The sequence below is a fragment of the Melozone crissalis genome, unplaced genomic scaffold, assembly GCF_028551555.1.
Source record: "Melozone crissalis strain CALT ecotype California unplaced genomic scaffold, PUWL_Pcris_2 ptg000168l_1, whole genome shotgun sequence".
In the NCBI taxonomy this organism is placed as follows: domain Eukaryota; kingdom Metazoa; phylum Chordata; class Aves; order Passeriformes; family Passerellidae; genus Melozone; species Melozone crissalis.
In genome coordinates, this window is record NW_026535937.1 from 160643 (window position 1) to 177607 (window position 16965).

The following is a 16965-nucleotide window of genomic DNA, read 5'->3' on the forward strand; positions in this document are numbered from 1 at the left end:
ATGAAATGTTCACTGAGTCTCAGCATGTATCCATACTGGAAGCAGCAAAGCAGCATTTAATTCACAGAGCAATCTAACTGTTTTATTCTGGGAGACAGATACTCTTCCCTGCTGTCTGAAATCAGTCTGTAGTCTGCTGGAGACAACGCAGCAGTTAATGTGCATTGTGTATATTCTGTGCTAAAACTGCGAGGTTACAGAGCTATGATGGCACTGCATTTTTCCAAGTAAGATTATTTTCTTTGAAGAAAAGTATTGTATTGAATAGGCTATGCGTTCTTCCTAGAAAGGTCAAATAAAGAAACACAAACTATCTTAAGAAAAGCTATATATTTGTTCAGAGGAGGCATGATGCCTTGGAAAAACAAAACAAAACAAATTAATATGGCTGTATATTTCCAAAACATTAGAATTTGAGTAGTTTTTTGGTAGCGTAAAGAAAAATAATTAAAGTCCAACAGCATTAAAATATAATTTACCTGAACACATTTAATACAGAATCTGTATAAAATAAAAGGGTGTAGATTAGGAAAGAGAGGTGGCCTTGTCTTCTAACTCAGGCAGCCCAACGTTCACCTAGGCCACTTTTCCAACATTCTATCATTTCGCCAACTATTAATTACTAGAACTAAAATTCCTCTCACTCAGATGGAATTTTTAAATAAGTTTTGCCAAGGTTCAGCCTTTTTTTGAAGCAAACACATAAAAAGATAAAGAAAATATTTTAAATTGTTTTTTGCTTGCCCAATCAAGACTTGCTAGTGTTTATCTGTTGAAACTGCCACAGGACTGAGCACTGAGCCTCCCAATATAAACCACTCTGCCAGAGGGCACCAACGATGCTCCAGACCAGCCAAGCATGCTCAGGCTGCTCCCTAAGTTAGGAACTTTAAATTATAATTTAATACAGATGAAGAGCACAGCCAGGAGTCAAAATTTTAGATTAGACAGGAAATCCCATGATGCAGATTGAAACAAACAAATAATTTTCAAAGTTCCACTCCCTCCCAATATCACCAAATCTGTGCTTTAGAGTTACCTGAAATTACTGGGCTTTTTGTTTCCTAACACTTATATCTTCCTGGTATATTTCCTTACAATAAAATGCTTTACATTCTCTCAAATTCTCCCATAACTGAGGATAAAAGTGTTTGCCAAAACAACTCAAATCTGAAATAGTTTTAACTTTCTTAAACATCCATTTTCAATAAATATGCTGGTAAACCAAAATTGCTGTCTAACACTAATGTGGCTTCCTCATACTTCCACAGCAATCTCTCAACTTCAAAAAGAAATTAGGTGGTCTCCTAACAGCCTTCTCCACTAAATTCCCAAATAGTTTGGTTGAGTTCAAGTGGGTATCACTCAAAAAGCCCAACGTGAGATTATTGTGCTGGGGAAGCATGAGCATATTTTGGAGAAATTTTATTTGCAGGTGCCATCTGCCCTTCTGAACAATTCAACACAAACTCAGGCGATGTTTTAGGATGAAGAAAGACACCTGCACTGGCTACACTGAACAGCAAAATGGTTTTTGGCATGCCTTGAAATATGTTGACCTGAAAAGTCTGAATTAAAATTGTACTCACATCCCTAATCTTAGCAATTTCTACTTCATAAGTACTTGAATTTCAACGTGCTCCCAACGTAACTATTTGTTCAACTACAGTATTAAATCAAATCTATGTCTGGCTTGCTTTTCTGATCTTGTATACAATCTTGTATTAGACTGCTTTGTTTTCTGATTAATGTCCCTTTCTCTTTTACATGTGCTGATTTGCTCCTCCCGGATGACCTCAGTTTCCCAGGACCACATTATTTCTCTCAAGACCCAATTAAGATGGGTCCTTTAACATTATAAACCCTTTAGAAAGCCACTTTGCACAACACAGGTCTTGCAGGGTTTATGTTTAAGAGATTATATTGTCTGTTTTTTAAAATCTCAAAATGTCCCCTCAATATCTTCCTGAATGTTATAATTATTACATTGGATCTGTCATTATCTATATTTATTGGCTTGTTTACGACACTTTATGGAGCGCTTTCAAGATTAATTAGGCAAAGATTGAAAATACATATAGATACTATTTAAAACAGAATCAGGAAGTGCCATACTGGGCTAGACAGTAGATGCCAAAATTGGAACTGGGATATTCTGATGATGACAAACAATCATAAATACAAGAAACGTCACTTCTGCCAACAAAATGGAAATAATTATACAACATTTAGTGCAACACAAGAGCTTTTTCCCCCACCAAATATTTAAGCAGCTGACCGACTGCTTTCAAAAAGGTGACTTTCAGTTAGAGACTGGTTTTTTTTAATACACTCAAATCGGATTTCTCCTTTTCTGTGACCAAGATCTCTGCATCCAGCTCTGGGCTCCCAGCGCAGGAGGGACACAGACCTGCTGGAGTGAGTCCAGAGGAGGCCACAGAGATGCTGATTGGAACAGTTCAGCTTGGGAAAGAGATTTCAGGCTGATGCAATTGCAACCTTACTGCCTCAGTACCTGGAGGGAGCTTACAATAAAAGCTGGAGCGGGACTTTCTACAAGATCATGTGATGACAGGACAAGGGGATTCAAACTTAAATGAGGAGATCTGGATTAGACATAAGGAAGAAATTCTTTAATGTGGAGGGAGGTGAGACACTGGAACAGGCTGCCCAGAGGAGCTGGGGATGCCCCATTGCTGGAAGTATTCAAGGCCAGGCTGGATGGGAGTTTGAGTAACCTGGTCCAGGTGGGCTAGAACTTGATAATCTTTAAGGTCCCTTCCAATCCAAACCATCCTTTGATTCTAAGATTTTTATGTATTTTATTCCCACTGAATATGCCAGTATTTTATAGCTAACAATCTAGTAAGCTCTGAAAGGTTCCAGATAAAATCACAGATTCCCACCTGTATGCTTCCCAAGCTCTGCCAGAGTGTCCTGGTACATGCTCAGCAACTGATCACAGTGAGCAATTACACTTTTGCGCATGTTGTCCCAGTGAGGAGCAAGTTCTCCCAGGTCTTTAAGCTCCTGATTCCTGTACCAAAAAGCAAAAAGGGAAGGCGCTAATTAACTCATTAATCTATCAAGGTTCATCCAAATTAATCTAAAACAAGTTTGCTACAAAACATCAGAAAGATTTCTAATTGAAATAAAATCCGTTTTCGGACTGCTTGTGAGATCTGCTTTTCATCTCTCTTTTACAAGTAAACAATAAATTATGTCAGTAGATAATGCAGTAACTTTTGTGCTCAAAACTCATCTGGTATAAATGCAGTAACCTTCAAAATGAAATACCACTTCTTTCATGAAGGAAAGAAGGCTTCCAGGCTCCAGAGAGTTGTGCTCAGAGCAAGTAACTTTATCTCAAGAGATATTAAACAACATTGGAAAGAATATAAAGTTTCTTTTTCCTGCAAAACTTTCAGTATGGTTGTTTTGATGCACTACTCTTTGTATACTTTCATAAACATTTCATAAACACATATTTCTAGCAGTGTTTCTACAAATTCAGTTTAATCAACACATCAGCTCTCACCACATTTCTTCAGGATTCAAAACAAAATATACACAAAAAATCCCAACACCTGCTCCCTAAAATGTCATGTCCAGTGTTCATCAGGTCAAAAAAGTACTGCTGTGGTAACCAAACAGGTCACTGGAAATCCAAAAGGAAATCCTTTAGTAAATTATCAGTTTTCCTGTACACTCCTGAGAGCTGACCTGAGTGAAATAGAGATCATCTGAATTTCCTGCACAAACAAGCTTAGTATTTTGGGCTTTCTGTTTGGTTTTTCCTCTTGCAGAGGAAGTTTCTCCTGTATCTCTCCCAAAGCCATTTTGTGGGACCTGCTTTTAAGGAAAATAAAAGATCTTCAGTCAGTCTTCAAACATCTGGAATTTAACAGGAGAAAATGTTTGCAACACAACCAGTTTTCATTATTTTCCTTGGAGCATCAAGAAGAGTGTTCCACTGTAATTCTTGGAAGTCTCCAAAAAGTCTTCCAGAAGACAGTTCTTGCATATAGAAAAATTATGTAAGAAAAAGCAAAAATAGGGTAGAAGAGGTGGAAAGAGGGAGGAAAGGACCAGTGAGCTTGCAGCGCAGGAACACAGAGCTCACTTATGTGAGCAGCAGATCTGACCATTAGTCAAAAAAGCCTTAAAATGACTTCTTAAATGGAACAGCAACACACTGGTGGTGCTTTCCCCATCATTATTAGCTTTGCATTAGTGTGAGCAGTGCAGTCAGAACAAGCTCCATAGGCAGACCTCTGCTCCTGGTGTAGGTGACAATCAAAACCAGAGAGACTGCACTGGAAGCGGAATTAAAGCATTGCATTTGTACATGTTCTTGAAAATATCAACATGGAAACAAAGACACAACACGTGGACTTGCTGACAGTCTATGTTAACGATATTATTACTTTCTGCCATTTAATTGCTCCTGAAGCTGAACCAATTAAACTTTCCTCCAGCAATACAAACTGGTAATGCTGTAGCATAAGAACAATCTGTCACGAAGGGATTTGAGAGGATAAACCAAACATTCTCAGGGACCATTTTCTTTGCCAGTTTTTAGCAGTATAACATGAGGTTCCCTTTCAATTAAAATCTTAGGGCTTCCTTCTCAGCAAAATGTGTAAAATTTGTCAGGATATGCAATTTTGTTTATGTGCAGCGATAATGTTTTGGCCCTTAATATTTATGGTGTCTGATTTAATAGTTTTAGCAACAATGTTTGGACCTGGCTGGCTTCCAAAACTTTACTACTCCTTCTGTATAGGAATAGAGTATTCTATCCAAGAACTACATCCCTGCCTCCATCTAAGCTCATGCCTGGAGCTGCTGGTCTCAAACTGAAGTTTGAGAGTTAACTCCACTGACATCAATAGCAATGGGAATATTAATTTTAATAGGTCTTCAAGAAATATCAAATCCTGTCCCCATTACTGGTGACAAGGTTGGTATTTGTTTCTCCTCAGAAACATGTACAAATCAATGAAGTAAAAATTCAGTCTTCAATATGTGGCAAAAAAAGACACATCAACAATGCTTAAAGTGAGAGTACAGCGCTATAGCAATCTAGAGCATACACAGCGTGGAAATTTTAAAGACTACGATTTCTGAATTTATTTGCATTTTAAACTCCAGCAAAATCAAAACCATTAGAAAACAGGATTATATGGCAGACACTTCCATAGAAAACAGTCTCATAGCCTCACTTTATTTCTTTTTCTAATGAAATTATAGAAGACAGAGCATTTAAATTGGATTTATGTCTCGTGGTCTTTTTACAGTTTATCACTGCTGTTGTTGACTCCATAAAATTCTGAGTTATGAATGAAAAAAGAGTTGTCTTTTCTATATCTAAACTCCATCAACAATACTCCACAGTACCAAGCTTTATTATTATTACATGAAAGGCCTTTTCTAAAAGTACACAGAGTGGAAAAACCATAATATTTTCCATTTTTGAAAAAGTTTACAGTTCACACTAATACAATTGTTGAAATTTTTAATAATATTTTAATACTTTAATGTTAACTTATTTCATTGAATAACTTTAAAAATCCACTTCAACCAGTAACTGTGTCAAACAACAATTGTGCTATTAAAAAGCACATAAGCTGAAAATGCTGTATGAAGGCCAAGTAGCAATTTTTTATACATACAGCTTCAAAAATCTAATGATGTGTTTCCTAGTAAAGCAAACATGACAAATTCAAAACCTAGAAGACTAAGTGATTTTGGCCTCCGCTAAGCAAAATGAGCTTCTGAAATCTACTTTTGCAAAACATCAGTGCGCGAGGGCGTACACGGCCCTAAGTCCGGCTAGCTGAAGGGGTAAAGCGGCCGACGCCCCTGCGCATCTGAGGCCAGCCCCCCTTGGCGTCCTGGCCTCGGGCTGGGCTGGATTGCGGACTTGGGTTCGCGCTGGACGAGACGAGAGAGGAGGCGACCACTTGCTGGGGGTAAAACGTCGGTTTATTGAAGAGCCCACATGCAGCACAGGGCAAACCAACAGGTGGAAAAACCCACAGCAAAAATGGCCCCGAACACGGGGGGAGACAGAGTTTTACAGGGAAGGGGTGGAGACGGGAGGGGAAGCCCAGCTAACCAATAGGGGAACATGTGGGGAGGTACATAAGAAAACTGACACAAGAACTTATCCAATAAGGAGGGGCCCTGGGACGCCAGCCAACTATGACCCCCAGAGAGAAGAATGTTCTCGAAAGCAGGGAGGAGTGGGGGGTGATTGACTGGGCCCAGGGAGGAGGAAAACTTTACTTATATGGTGGGATAAGGGAGGAGCAGTTATGTAACTTGAGAGACTGACAAATAAGGGGGACAGGGGTAACCGTGGTAACATAACTGCCAAAGACTCTGTGGCGGGAAAACTGGAGGGGGAAGAACCATCTTACAAAGAACAGGGAGAGAATAATACCTAAAATGGGGGAACAAAACAAGAAACTTAAAAACACACTACAACATCTCCCCGTTTCTTAATAAATAAAATAAAAAGAACGGGAAGTCCACAGAAACTTAAAATTCAGGATCTCGCGGCTGGTCCGGCCAGGCCTCGCTTTCTTCGAGCTGGAATCCGCCCGCCCCTGGGTGGTCGAAGGACGGTGCGGTCGCCCCTTCCTCATCTGTAGCTTCTTCGGCCTCCGAGGAGAGGTCTTCCAGCTCGATGGGCTTGTCCGACGGGACTGCGGCATGGTTGACAGATGCTGAGGTATCTCTGACCATTAGTCTCTGGACCAAACCGCGGATCAAAATAATGAAAACTAAAAGTACTAATTAACTCAGAACAACCTTGCAAACAGATCCTATTATGGAACCGGCCCACCCGCTGAGGCCCCAACCCTTGAAAATGTCCCCCAGCCAGTCAGAGGTTTCTTGCTTGACCTGATGGACAAGGTCTTGCAGCCTCTTGATGGAATGTCTGGCGTCCTCGGCTCGAGAGGATAGGTTCAGGCAGCAGAGGCCCTCAAACTCCTCACAGTGATGATGATGGAGCAGCAATAGAAAATCTATTGCTGCTCTGTTTTGGAGTGTCGCCTTCCTTGTTATTTCCTCGTCTGTGAGGAGGTCGTAGAGCGCGGCCGAAGTAAAATTTGCTTGTTTAGCCACCCAACACTCTAGACAGCCCAATTCACCTAGAGCCTTCGCCACCGATACCCAAGGCAACAAGATGGTAAAGGCGACGGATTTTGAGTGTGACCAATGAGTAATTTCATCATCACAATCCTCAATGAGATCCTTGAGATCTCTTTTAGGTCTAGCCAATTTAGATGTGATGTTTGTCTTCTTCCAATTGATAATTTGAGTGACGTTGGGGGTAAACAGTGTCAGCCGGCCAAAAGTGCACGGCCCTTCCGACCAGGCCAGAGGGGATGCCTGCCCACGCCCGGTCGCCACAATTAAAAACACGCCTCGGGGAAGGGAGTAAGGGGTCCGTCTGGTAGTGGTGGGGCCGAGGATCTTTAGGACAGCCTTACACCACTGCTTAGCTTGGTATTCTAACTTGGACTGTAGCACTACCTCACTACCCCTCTCGACGGGGGTGATTGTATAATCAAACTGAAAGCAAATTGATGCATTGGTCGAACCGAGGAAATGTAACTCTGTGGGCTCGGAGGGTGCAGGATCTAGCCTGCTCACTCCGTCTCTCCAGGCGTTGGAGGAATCACAACTGGGGAGGATAGTGAGGCTCTGGGCTAGGATAGCATTAAAGGCACTTTAGAAGGCAGGGAGAAACTCGCCTGGAGAGAAAGGGATCCCCACAAGGCGACATCGGGTCCTCTGCTGCGCCGGTGTCTAGGCATATACTGTCCTGTCCTAACGATTGAGCCAAGGCACGCCAGACGTTGACTTTCCGCTGGGGGATGACCCACGGCTCCGAAGGTGGCAAAAGGAGTCCGCAGGTCGTCATGATCGCCATTAGCAGGCTAGGGATGGGAGTCAGCGATGTTGAAACGGGGGCCATGGGGGAGATGTAACTGAAATGAGATAAGATAGTAAAAGTATGACGAATTCACAAAAATGGTTCTTCTCCAAACAACCAGTTTAAGTAAAACATACAGGGGGTAAGAGCTGGAGCAGGGGGTGAATGGGAGGAAACATGACATAGGAGGTCAAGGGGTGGAGGAGAAGCTGGAGGAGAGGGCTCTTCTGTAACTGGGGGAAGATCTGGAAAGAAAGACAAAGATTGATGGTGTGGTTTCCTCCGCCAACGCCAACAAGCTTGCCGGACTTGTGGTACTGCCTCCTTCTTAGTCCTCTGTTTCGGGACGAAGGGCCTGACCCACTTAGATGGAATCCACCTGGGGCCTGAGGGAGTGGACACGCAGGCATATCCCCTCCCCCAGGTCACCAGGTCAAAGGGGCCCTCCGTCCGCCAGGTCTCCGGATCTTTTACAAGAACCGGTGGCCTGGCTTTAGGCTGCAGCTGCTGGTGACTGCCAAAGTGCCGGACCACTGGAGGATTTTGGCTGTCAAAAGAGCAATTTAGAAAGTTAAGCGTGTACAATGCCCTTGACAGCCGGACGTGGGGGGTCTCCACCTTCATCGCCGGTTGTTGCCGGGATAAGATCTTCTTAAAGCTCTGGTGGGCCCTCTCCACCATGGCTTGGCCTGTTGGGGAATAGGGGATGCCAGTCATATGGACTACTCCCCATTGCTGCAGGAAGCTCTGCAGCTCCTTGGAGGTATACGCAGGGCCATTATCTGTTTTTAGGGCCCTAGGGATGCCCAAGACAGCGAATGCCTGAAGCAGATGCTTCTGCACATCCGCTGCCTTTTCACCTGTGTGGGCAGAAGCATAGATAGCCCCAGAGAAGGTATCAACTGAGACATGGACGTAACACAATCGACCAAAAGATGGGACATGCGTCACGTCCATCTGCCACACTTCGCAGCTCGCCAAACCTCGGGGATTGGCCCCTGAGGCCACAGTAGGCATCTGATCTTGTTGGCATTGGGGACATGTGGCCACTATCGCCTTGGCCTGATCCTGTGTCAGACTGAACTGCCGGACCAGGCCAGGCGCATTCTGATGGAAAAGTTGGTGACTGATCTTAGCCTGGCCGAACACGTCTGGGAGAGGGGCCTGCGTAACAGCAGCCGCGGCCAGAGAGTCGGCACAACGGTTGCCTTCCGCAATAAACCCGGGCAGAGCAGTATGTGATCTCACATGCATAACATAAAAAGGGTGCTCGCGGTGGGAGACTAGCTCGACGAGCCTGTTAAGCAACTCAAATAATCTTTTGCTGGTGACCTCTTGAAGAACCGCAGACTCAGCTTGAGACACTACACCTGCGACATATGCAGAATCTGTAACCAAATTAGAAGGCCCAGGGAACCTCTGGAATGCCCTGACGACTGCGTCCAACTCAGCAACTTGTGGAGAGCCCTCCACAACAACAACATCAGTCTCCCACTGCTGAGTCTGAGAATCTTTCCAAGTCATTACTGACTTGTGGGATGCTCCAGACGCGTCTGTGAAAACTGTCAAGGCATCCAGCAGCTTCCTGCTCTGAACCTTTTTCAGCGATAATTTAAACTCCGAATTGAATAATTTGTGGGCCGGCCGATCTACTGCGATGCGCCCGGTGTAGCTGTCGAGTGCAAACTGAAGATATTCATTAGTTTGCAGCAGTTCTTCAAAGGTCTTTAATTTGAGTTGTCCTGATTCTAATTTAATTGGGATATGTATGCATGCGAAATCACACCCCGCCAGCTCCCTGATCCTCGATCTTGCTTTGAGGATCAGTTCGGCTACCAACTCCTGTGGCCGTGTCATTCTTTTGGACCGATGGTGGCTGAGAAACACCCACTCTATAATTAAGAGGGGGTCACCCAGCCCCTGGTCCTTTACACTGGTGTCCCACTGGTGTATCACGCCATGGAGATGTGGCAATTTTCTCAGTATAATAAATTTGAAGGGCAGGCCCGGATGGTAACGGTGGGCCTGCCTGGCCAAAATAACTTTCTGTATCTTCTCCAAAGCCACCCCTGCCTCTGGGGTGAGAGCCCTAGGGGAACTCAGCCCCTCTCCCCCTTTCAACAAATTGAAAAGGGGGGCTAGGTCTTCAGTTGAAATGCCTAGCCAGGGTCTCACCCAATTTAAAGACCCACACAGCTGATGGACATCTGCTAGGGTCTGGACTTTTGTCCTAATAGCCAATTTCTGCGGAACAATGGTCCGCTTTGTGATTTCGAGGCCCAGGTATTTCCAAGGTGGCATCCGCTGAATTTTGTCCTGCTGGAGCTCGAACCCTGCAGCAACCAACGCATTGGTTGTCAGGTCAAGCGCATGGGCAAGCAGACTGTGGTCGGGTGCACACACGAGGATGTCGTCCATGTAATGGTGAATGATGACGGCATCCCCGAGGGCTGTACGTATGGGTGACAGCAGCAAAGCGACATACCATTGGCAGATCACAGGGCTGTTCTTTAGGCCTTGCGGAAGCATTCGCCAATGATAGCGCTTGGCTGGGGACTCACGATTGATGGATGGAACCGTGAACGCAAAGCGCGGGGCATCGTCTGGGTGCAGGGGAATCTGGAAAAAACCATCTTTTATATCTATAACTGCCAAATTCCAGTTTTGGGGGAGCATTGCTGGGGAAGGCATCCCTGGCTGAAGAGGACCCATGTCCATTATTTGTTCGTTAATTTGGCGGAGGTCGATCAGGAGCCGCCACTTGTCCTTATTAGGCTTCTTAATGACAAACACTGGGGAGTTCCAAGGTGACATTGTCTCCACCAGGTGGCCTTTCAGTAACTGCTCCTGAATGAGCTCATTGAGCGCTTTTAATTTTTGCTTGTTGAGTGGCCACTGCAAGACCTGTACTGGTTTATCTGACAGCCAATTCAGCTTCCAGGTCTGGCGCTCCTCAGTGGCCACTGCCCGAAAAACCTGGGGAGCCTTTGGGAGGTCAATTCTGGCTCCCCACTGGGCTAGTAGGTCCCTTCCCCAGAGAGGCTCGGTATAATCTAAAACGAACGGGCGTATAGAGGCCAATTGCCCATCGGGCCCCTTAATTTGCACAATGCTCTTAGATTGATTGGCCAATTGAAGGCCCCCAACACCTGAGATTGTGCCCGCAGCGCTTTGCAAGTCCCAATGTGACGGCCACTCCCGAGAGGGAATGATCGTCACATCCGCACCTGTGTCCAAAAGACCCCTCACGATCTTTCTGTCCCCTCCCAACGAGAGCTGACAAGTCAGGCGGGGCTTCTCCCTCCCCACCAGCTGTGCCCAGGCTACTGTCGGAGGCGATGTCTTCTCCACGGAGTTCTTCCAATTATCTTTATCTGGAACCGGAATAGCCTGGGCAATGATCTGTCCCTTAGGGAGGAAGAGTGGGGGTCGGACACAGTACAGCCCTACCGCGAAACGGTCCCGGTCGGTAGTTACTAGACCAGGGACGATGTGAATGTCTCGCGGTGTGTGCTTTGTGTCCCCGACGACTGTCCACCTGCAACGTCCAAGTTTCCTCCAGCGACCCGGGTGTTGCAGGTCGACAGACACCAGCTGCATGTCACTACTAGGGAGATAGAAGTCCCTAGTTAGCTGCAGCCTGTAGGGACAGAGGACATGGTGTCAAGCGCAGGTGTAGGCTGAATACCACAGGTATGTGTCAAGTCTGGTACTAAGTAAGACAAATCCGGCAGTGTGTACGGCAGCTCTCTGTCGTCTCCTCCCTCCCCGCTTGTTGTTAAGTGGCCTGCCGCATTTTTGTCTTCGCGCAGGGAGGGGCTGCGCTCCAGGCCTAGTTTTTTGTGCCCTTACTCTCCTCCTTTTCCCGCTTCCTTCTATACTCCAAATAATCTAATCGCATCTGGCATTGAGGCATCCAATGCCCTGTCTTGCCACAGAGGTGGCAGGGGTGGGTGGCTGTTGATCTTCTGCCGGACCCGGGTGTTGGGGGCCCGGCAACGGGGGCAGCTTCTATATCAAAGAAGTCCGGTTCGGGGTCCTCCGCAAAAGCCACTGAGGCTCTTTTAGGCCGCGATGGTAAGGATACCTGGCCTACCACGGCCTCTATCATGGCCTCCACCGTGGGCCGGGGACTTCGAGGGAGCCTCCTGATGGCCTTCCGACACTCTAGGTTGGCGTTGCTATACGCCATCCTCCAGAGCATCTTCTCCCTGTCGTCGTCCCCGGTCGCCTGCGCCTCCACGTATCTGTAGAGGCGCTCGATAAAAACCATGTAAGGCTCTTGCGGCCCCTGCCGGACTTCATCGTCCTCCCATTGGGAGGTCATCACCTCTAGCTTATAAAAGGCCCGCTCTGCTGCCTTAGCGGTCTCTACAAGCTGAGACGAGAACAAGGCCTTTGCTTGAGCTATCCCCTCTGCCCACTGTCCCTCGCCTAAAAGATATTCTTGGGAAATTGCCAAACCGGCCGCGTCATGAGACACTGAAGGATTCCCCCAAAGAATCGGGAGAACCTCCACTATCTCCCTCCTCCATTCCCCCACCCAGACCCTAAACTCCATGGGTCTTGTTAAACTAGAGAAAAGGGCCCTCAGGTCCGCCGGCACCAGATCTCCCTGTGCAAGGGCATTCCGGAGCATACCCCAGAAGTATTCAGACCCGCGGGAGTAGTCCTTCTGCGCCTTGCACAGTTTCTTAATCCGGGCCTGTGCTAAAGGCACCCACTGGGCCTGAGAGCTCCCCTCCCCGCTGAGGTGGTACGTAACCGGAGCGGCTTCCAATAAAGGCGCCTGCCCCGGCTTCCAGTCATCCATCCCCCCCCACCCCGAACACAAGGCGTGAGAACCGGAAGGGGGAGCGTGGGAACCGGAGTTGGAGGAGGTTGAGGCGGAGTCTGGCAATGGGGCAGGGCGAGGGAGTGGGCGCGGCACACCGCCCCTCTCCGCCCCCTGGGTGGAGTTCGGAGGCGGAGCAGAGTATGAAGGTGGAGCAGGGGAGGAGTAAACAGGGGGCTGAACTGGGGGAGGAACCTGGGGAGGAGCCGACGGAGGATCGGAGGGCGGAGAAATGGAAGGAGCAGAGGAAAGAGATGGGGGAGGGACAACCGAAAAAGAGGTTCGGTCCAGGGGAAGGAAAGGGTTAGCATTAGGGAGGAAAGGGTTAGGAGCAGAAGAAAGAGCCCTGGCGGGAGCGGCCGCGTGGCCGCCGCCATCTCGGGCACCAAGGGACCCCTTTTGAGGGTCGTCGCAAAACCGAACAACTTTGGGGTTTGGAACCGGGGACTTGGGGACCGGGTTGGAGGGTAAGGGAAGAGAAGGAGCCTGGCCAGGGCTCCTCGAAGGGGGAGGCCGAGCCGGTCGAGGGGGAGCAGGGGCAGGATGGACACCCTGCCTCTGGTCGGCCCTCAAAATCCCCCTCGAGGGCTCATGCCTACGGGACGAGGGAAAGGTTTGGGGGACAAGGGCAACTGAACGAGGAGAACGAGGGGACAAACCAGAAACCGCGGGACATTTCTTAGGCTCCACAGGCACGCCGAGTGTCGCATGAACTCTGCGCGCGCAATACGCCACGGTGGCTAGTTTTGTCTCCCCGGAATTTATGGCCTCTTCTAATTTTGCCACAACGGCTGCCCAAAACCGCGGCTCTTTTACGCGTTCCGGGGAGACCTCGGGAAACCTAGAAAATACCCACTTAACTAAACATTTTAACTCCTGCTTGCGGGCTTTCTGACCACCCCCAAGCAACAAACCCTTCACAACATAATAAACCTCCTTCTGGGATTTTCCCATTGCGCCTTTCTAGAGCAGAAACTGCTACCGCTAGAAAGGGGGAAAATCCTCTGATGACGCAACCGCACGCCCGGGAAACAACGAGAACTTAAACAATGAGCCGCCTGCCGCCGGCCCCTGCCCCCCCCACTGCCCCAAAGTCTGGGTAAACAGCCGGAGGGAAAAAGAGATTGGGTGATGGGTGCGGCCCCACGTCTGGGGAAATCCGGCACCCAAAGGGAAGAGAAAACAAAAACGGCGCGGGGACGAGGAAAAACCTCAAGGAGAGAAGGCGGGGGGGTAGGTCCCCAACGCAGGGCATATACCCCTAGGGAAAGTTAAAAAGGCAGAGGGGAAGCCGGAGAGTCCCCAGGACGGGGCCCGAACTCACCAATCCTGCTGCGGCGACAAAGAAAAAACCAGGCGAAGGTCACTCGTCTCGGGGAGTCGTCCTCTGAGGGTGCGAGGAGTCCCGACTCCCTTCCGCCGGGGAGCGCTGCTTCTAAAACGAAGCCTGCTACTACCCGGGGTAGTCTGGCGTCCAGAGGGTAAGTAAATCCCAACTCCGCAGGGTCCAGTCCGTGGTCAAAAGTCCACTTCGTCGGCCCCAACGTTGGACGGCAAACTGCGCGAGGGCGTACACGGCCCTAAGTCCGGCTAGCTGAAGGGGTAAAGCGGCCGACGCCCCTGCGCATCTGAGGCCAGCCCCCCTTGGCATCCTGGCCTCGGGCTGGGCTGGATTGCGGACTTGGGTTCGCGCTGGACGAGACGAGAGAGGAGGCGACCACTTGCTGGGGGTAAAACGTCGGTTTATTGAAGAGCCCACATGCAGCACAGGGCAAACCAACAGGTGGAAAAACCCACAGCAAAATGGCCCCGAACACGGGGGGAGACAGAGTTTTACAGGGAAGGGGTGGAGACGGGAGGGGAAGCCCAGCTAACCAATAGGGGAACATGTGGGGAGGTACATAAGAAAACTGACACAAGAACTTATCCAATAAACATAGAACAAAGGAGGGGCCCTGGGACGCCAGCCAACTATGACCCCCAGAGAGAAGAATGTTCTCGAAAGCAGGGAGGAGTGGGGGGTGATTGACTGGGCCCAGGGAGGAGGAAAACTTTACTTATATGGTGGGATAAGGGAGGAGCAGTTATGTAACTTGGGAGATTGACAAATAAGGGGGGCAGGGGTAACCGTGGTAACATAACTGCCAAAGACTCTGTGGCGGGAAAACTGGAGGGGGAAGAACCATCTTACAAAGAACAGGGAGAGAATAATACCTAAAATGGGGGAACAAAACAAGAAACTTAAAAACACACTACAACACATCAGAAGCAAAGAGCTTAGCAGGATTCAAAACAAGAGGGGACATTTCTGCAGATTATATTTGCAAAACTTCTGTAATATTGTAACAGCTTAAAAATTCTGAATATTTATCAAACAGCAGCTTTGGAGTAAATATAAACTATAGCTTTGGGATATGACTCAATCATTCATACATAATGGAAGTTTAGAAGCTTCTAAGGAAAGGAGCACAGGAATTATTCTTCCTAACAAAGTTCACTTTAAAATGTATGGATAACCACTTCAATTTTTTTTTTTTTTTTTAAAGAACAGAATCAGATAAAATTACTCTCATTTTTCTTTGCTACAAGATATGCTTCTGTGATATATAGGCAATAAACTCCAGACAAACAATATAACATTCCCTCCAGAAATAAAATACTCATAGCTTTTTCACTCTGTTGTTTCCAAACCAGGCAAATAATTATTACGGAGGAGTCAATAAGAAAAAAAAAAGAAAAAAAAGAAAAAAAAAAAGGCATGTTTTTCTTTCTCTACTAATAATCTCATTTTAGACTCTCTTGAAAACAGTTGCAATTTTTGTCTCCTTACAGAATTTCCCAAAATTATTTCAAGTTTTGGTGAGCCTGACCCGACAGGCAACTAAAAACTTCAATGTGAGTTGTGCTTACCTTTGCATGCCCTGAACAGTTGTTTAGAAACAGAAAAAGAGAAAACAAAGCAGAAAAAAGAGACAAAAGAAACCCCACCAGAACCCCATGAGCAAACTACCCACCCCAAAAATGGCAACAAATACATTTAAAATTATTTTAAAGCCTCTTTTCCTATGCATGTGAGGAGAATAGACTGGGATTTGCAAAGCCATGATACGATTTTATATGGTTCCTAAGAGATGAAAACTTTAAGTTCCTTTTAAATTTCTATCCACTACACTTTTTATTATACAAAAGTGTAGACAATTATAAGCTAAATTTAACTTGTTTCTCCCTTCCTACTTTAAGATCATTTTGCTTCCATTCCTGCTTTAAATTCTTTCCCTTAAAGTTAAAATAAAGTCAAATACTGTTAGAAGTTACAAATTTCAAAGCATCATGTCAATAAATGAAAGGGTTTGGTTAACAATGAACACTGAAGTTTTATCAAGAGACAATCAATCTCAAGATGGCGAGAAAAGGGAATTTAAACTACAATTTTTAATGAATACTGAATAGCATTAACACTTACTGGCACATTTTTATAGATAATTGCTTCAGGCCTGACTATATTGAAGCCACAATAAAAAAAATGAAACAGGCTGAGTATGATAAGTGGCTTCTGAGACAGAAATATTTATCCTTTTATACTAACAGAGGGGAAAAGACACAGAGAAGAATACTTGAGCCCACACCGAATATAGCAGCATCCTCCTCACACGTTCTACTAGACTACAAGTGTAAGGACTCCACAAGAACACACATCTCCACAATTGCTTTTCTTGAAAAAGAAAGGCCAGACAAAGCAGAAGCTCCAACTCACACTCTTATATGATGGTAGATGACACAGATGCTCCTGTTCCCACCATCTGCTGGTATTCTACATAGTGTTGCTCATTTTGGTTAGTCTTATCTCCTCCTCCAGACTGCATCAATCACTTGGTCTCTTTCTTTCACACCCACACTTTCAACTAGGCTTGAACAGCTCAACCACACCGGCAGTCAGGAAAATCAGAGGCACTTATCTCAATCTTTGTGCCACTGTTACTTCTGTTTCTTTTTCAAATCTTTATTTTGGTGAAGAGAAAACCCCACCATGGTGAATTCTTACTAGGAGTTTGTCCAGGGAGGTGAATTCTATAATATGATACAACAACAAGGGCTATTACTTGTATTATGCCTTTGGAGAGAATAATGCAGAAGTAGTAAAAGTGGTTCAAGTAATCCTCTAACATTTAAAAGGCACTTA

The 16965-nt window shown here is 46.4% G+C and overlaps 1 protein-coding gene across 1 annotated transcript in view; it reads right to left on the bottom strand.

The window, feature by feature from the left end:
- Nucleotides 1-16965, bottom strand: part of LOC128948886 (inositol polyphosphate 4-phosphatase type II-like) — a 128693-nt gene that overhangs the window by 63657 nt on the left and 48071 nt on the right. The window contains exon 8 of the mRNA XM_054293645.1: nt 2907-3037. Within this exon, the coding sequence (XP_054149620.1) occupies nt 2907-3037 (131 nt within the window). The remainder of the gene's footprint in view (nt 1-2906; nt 3038-16965) is intronic.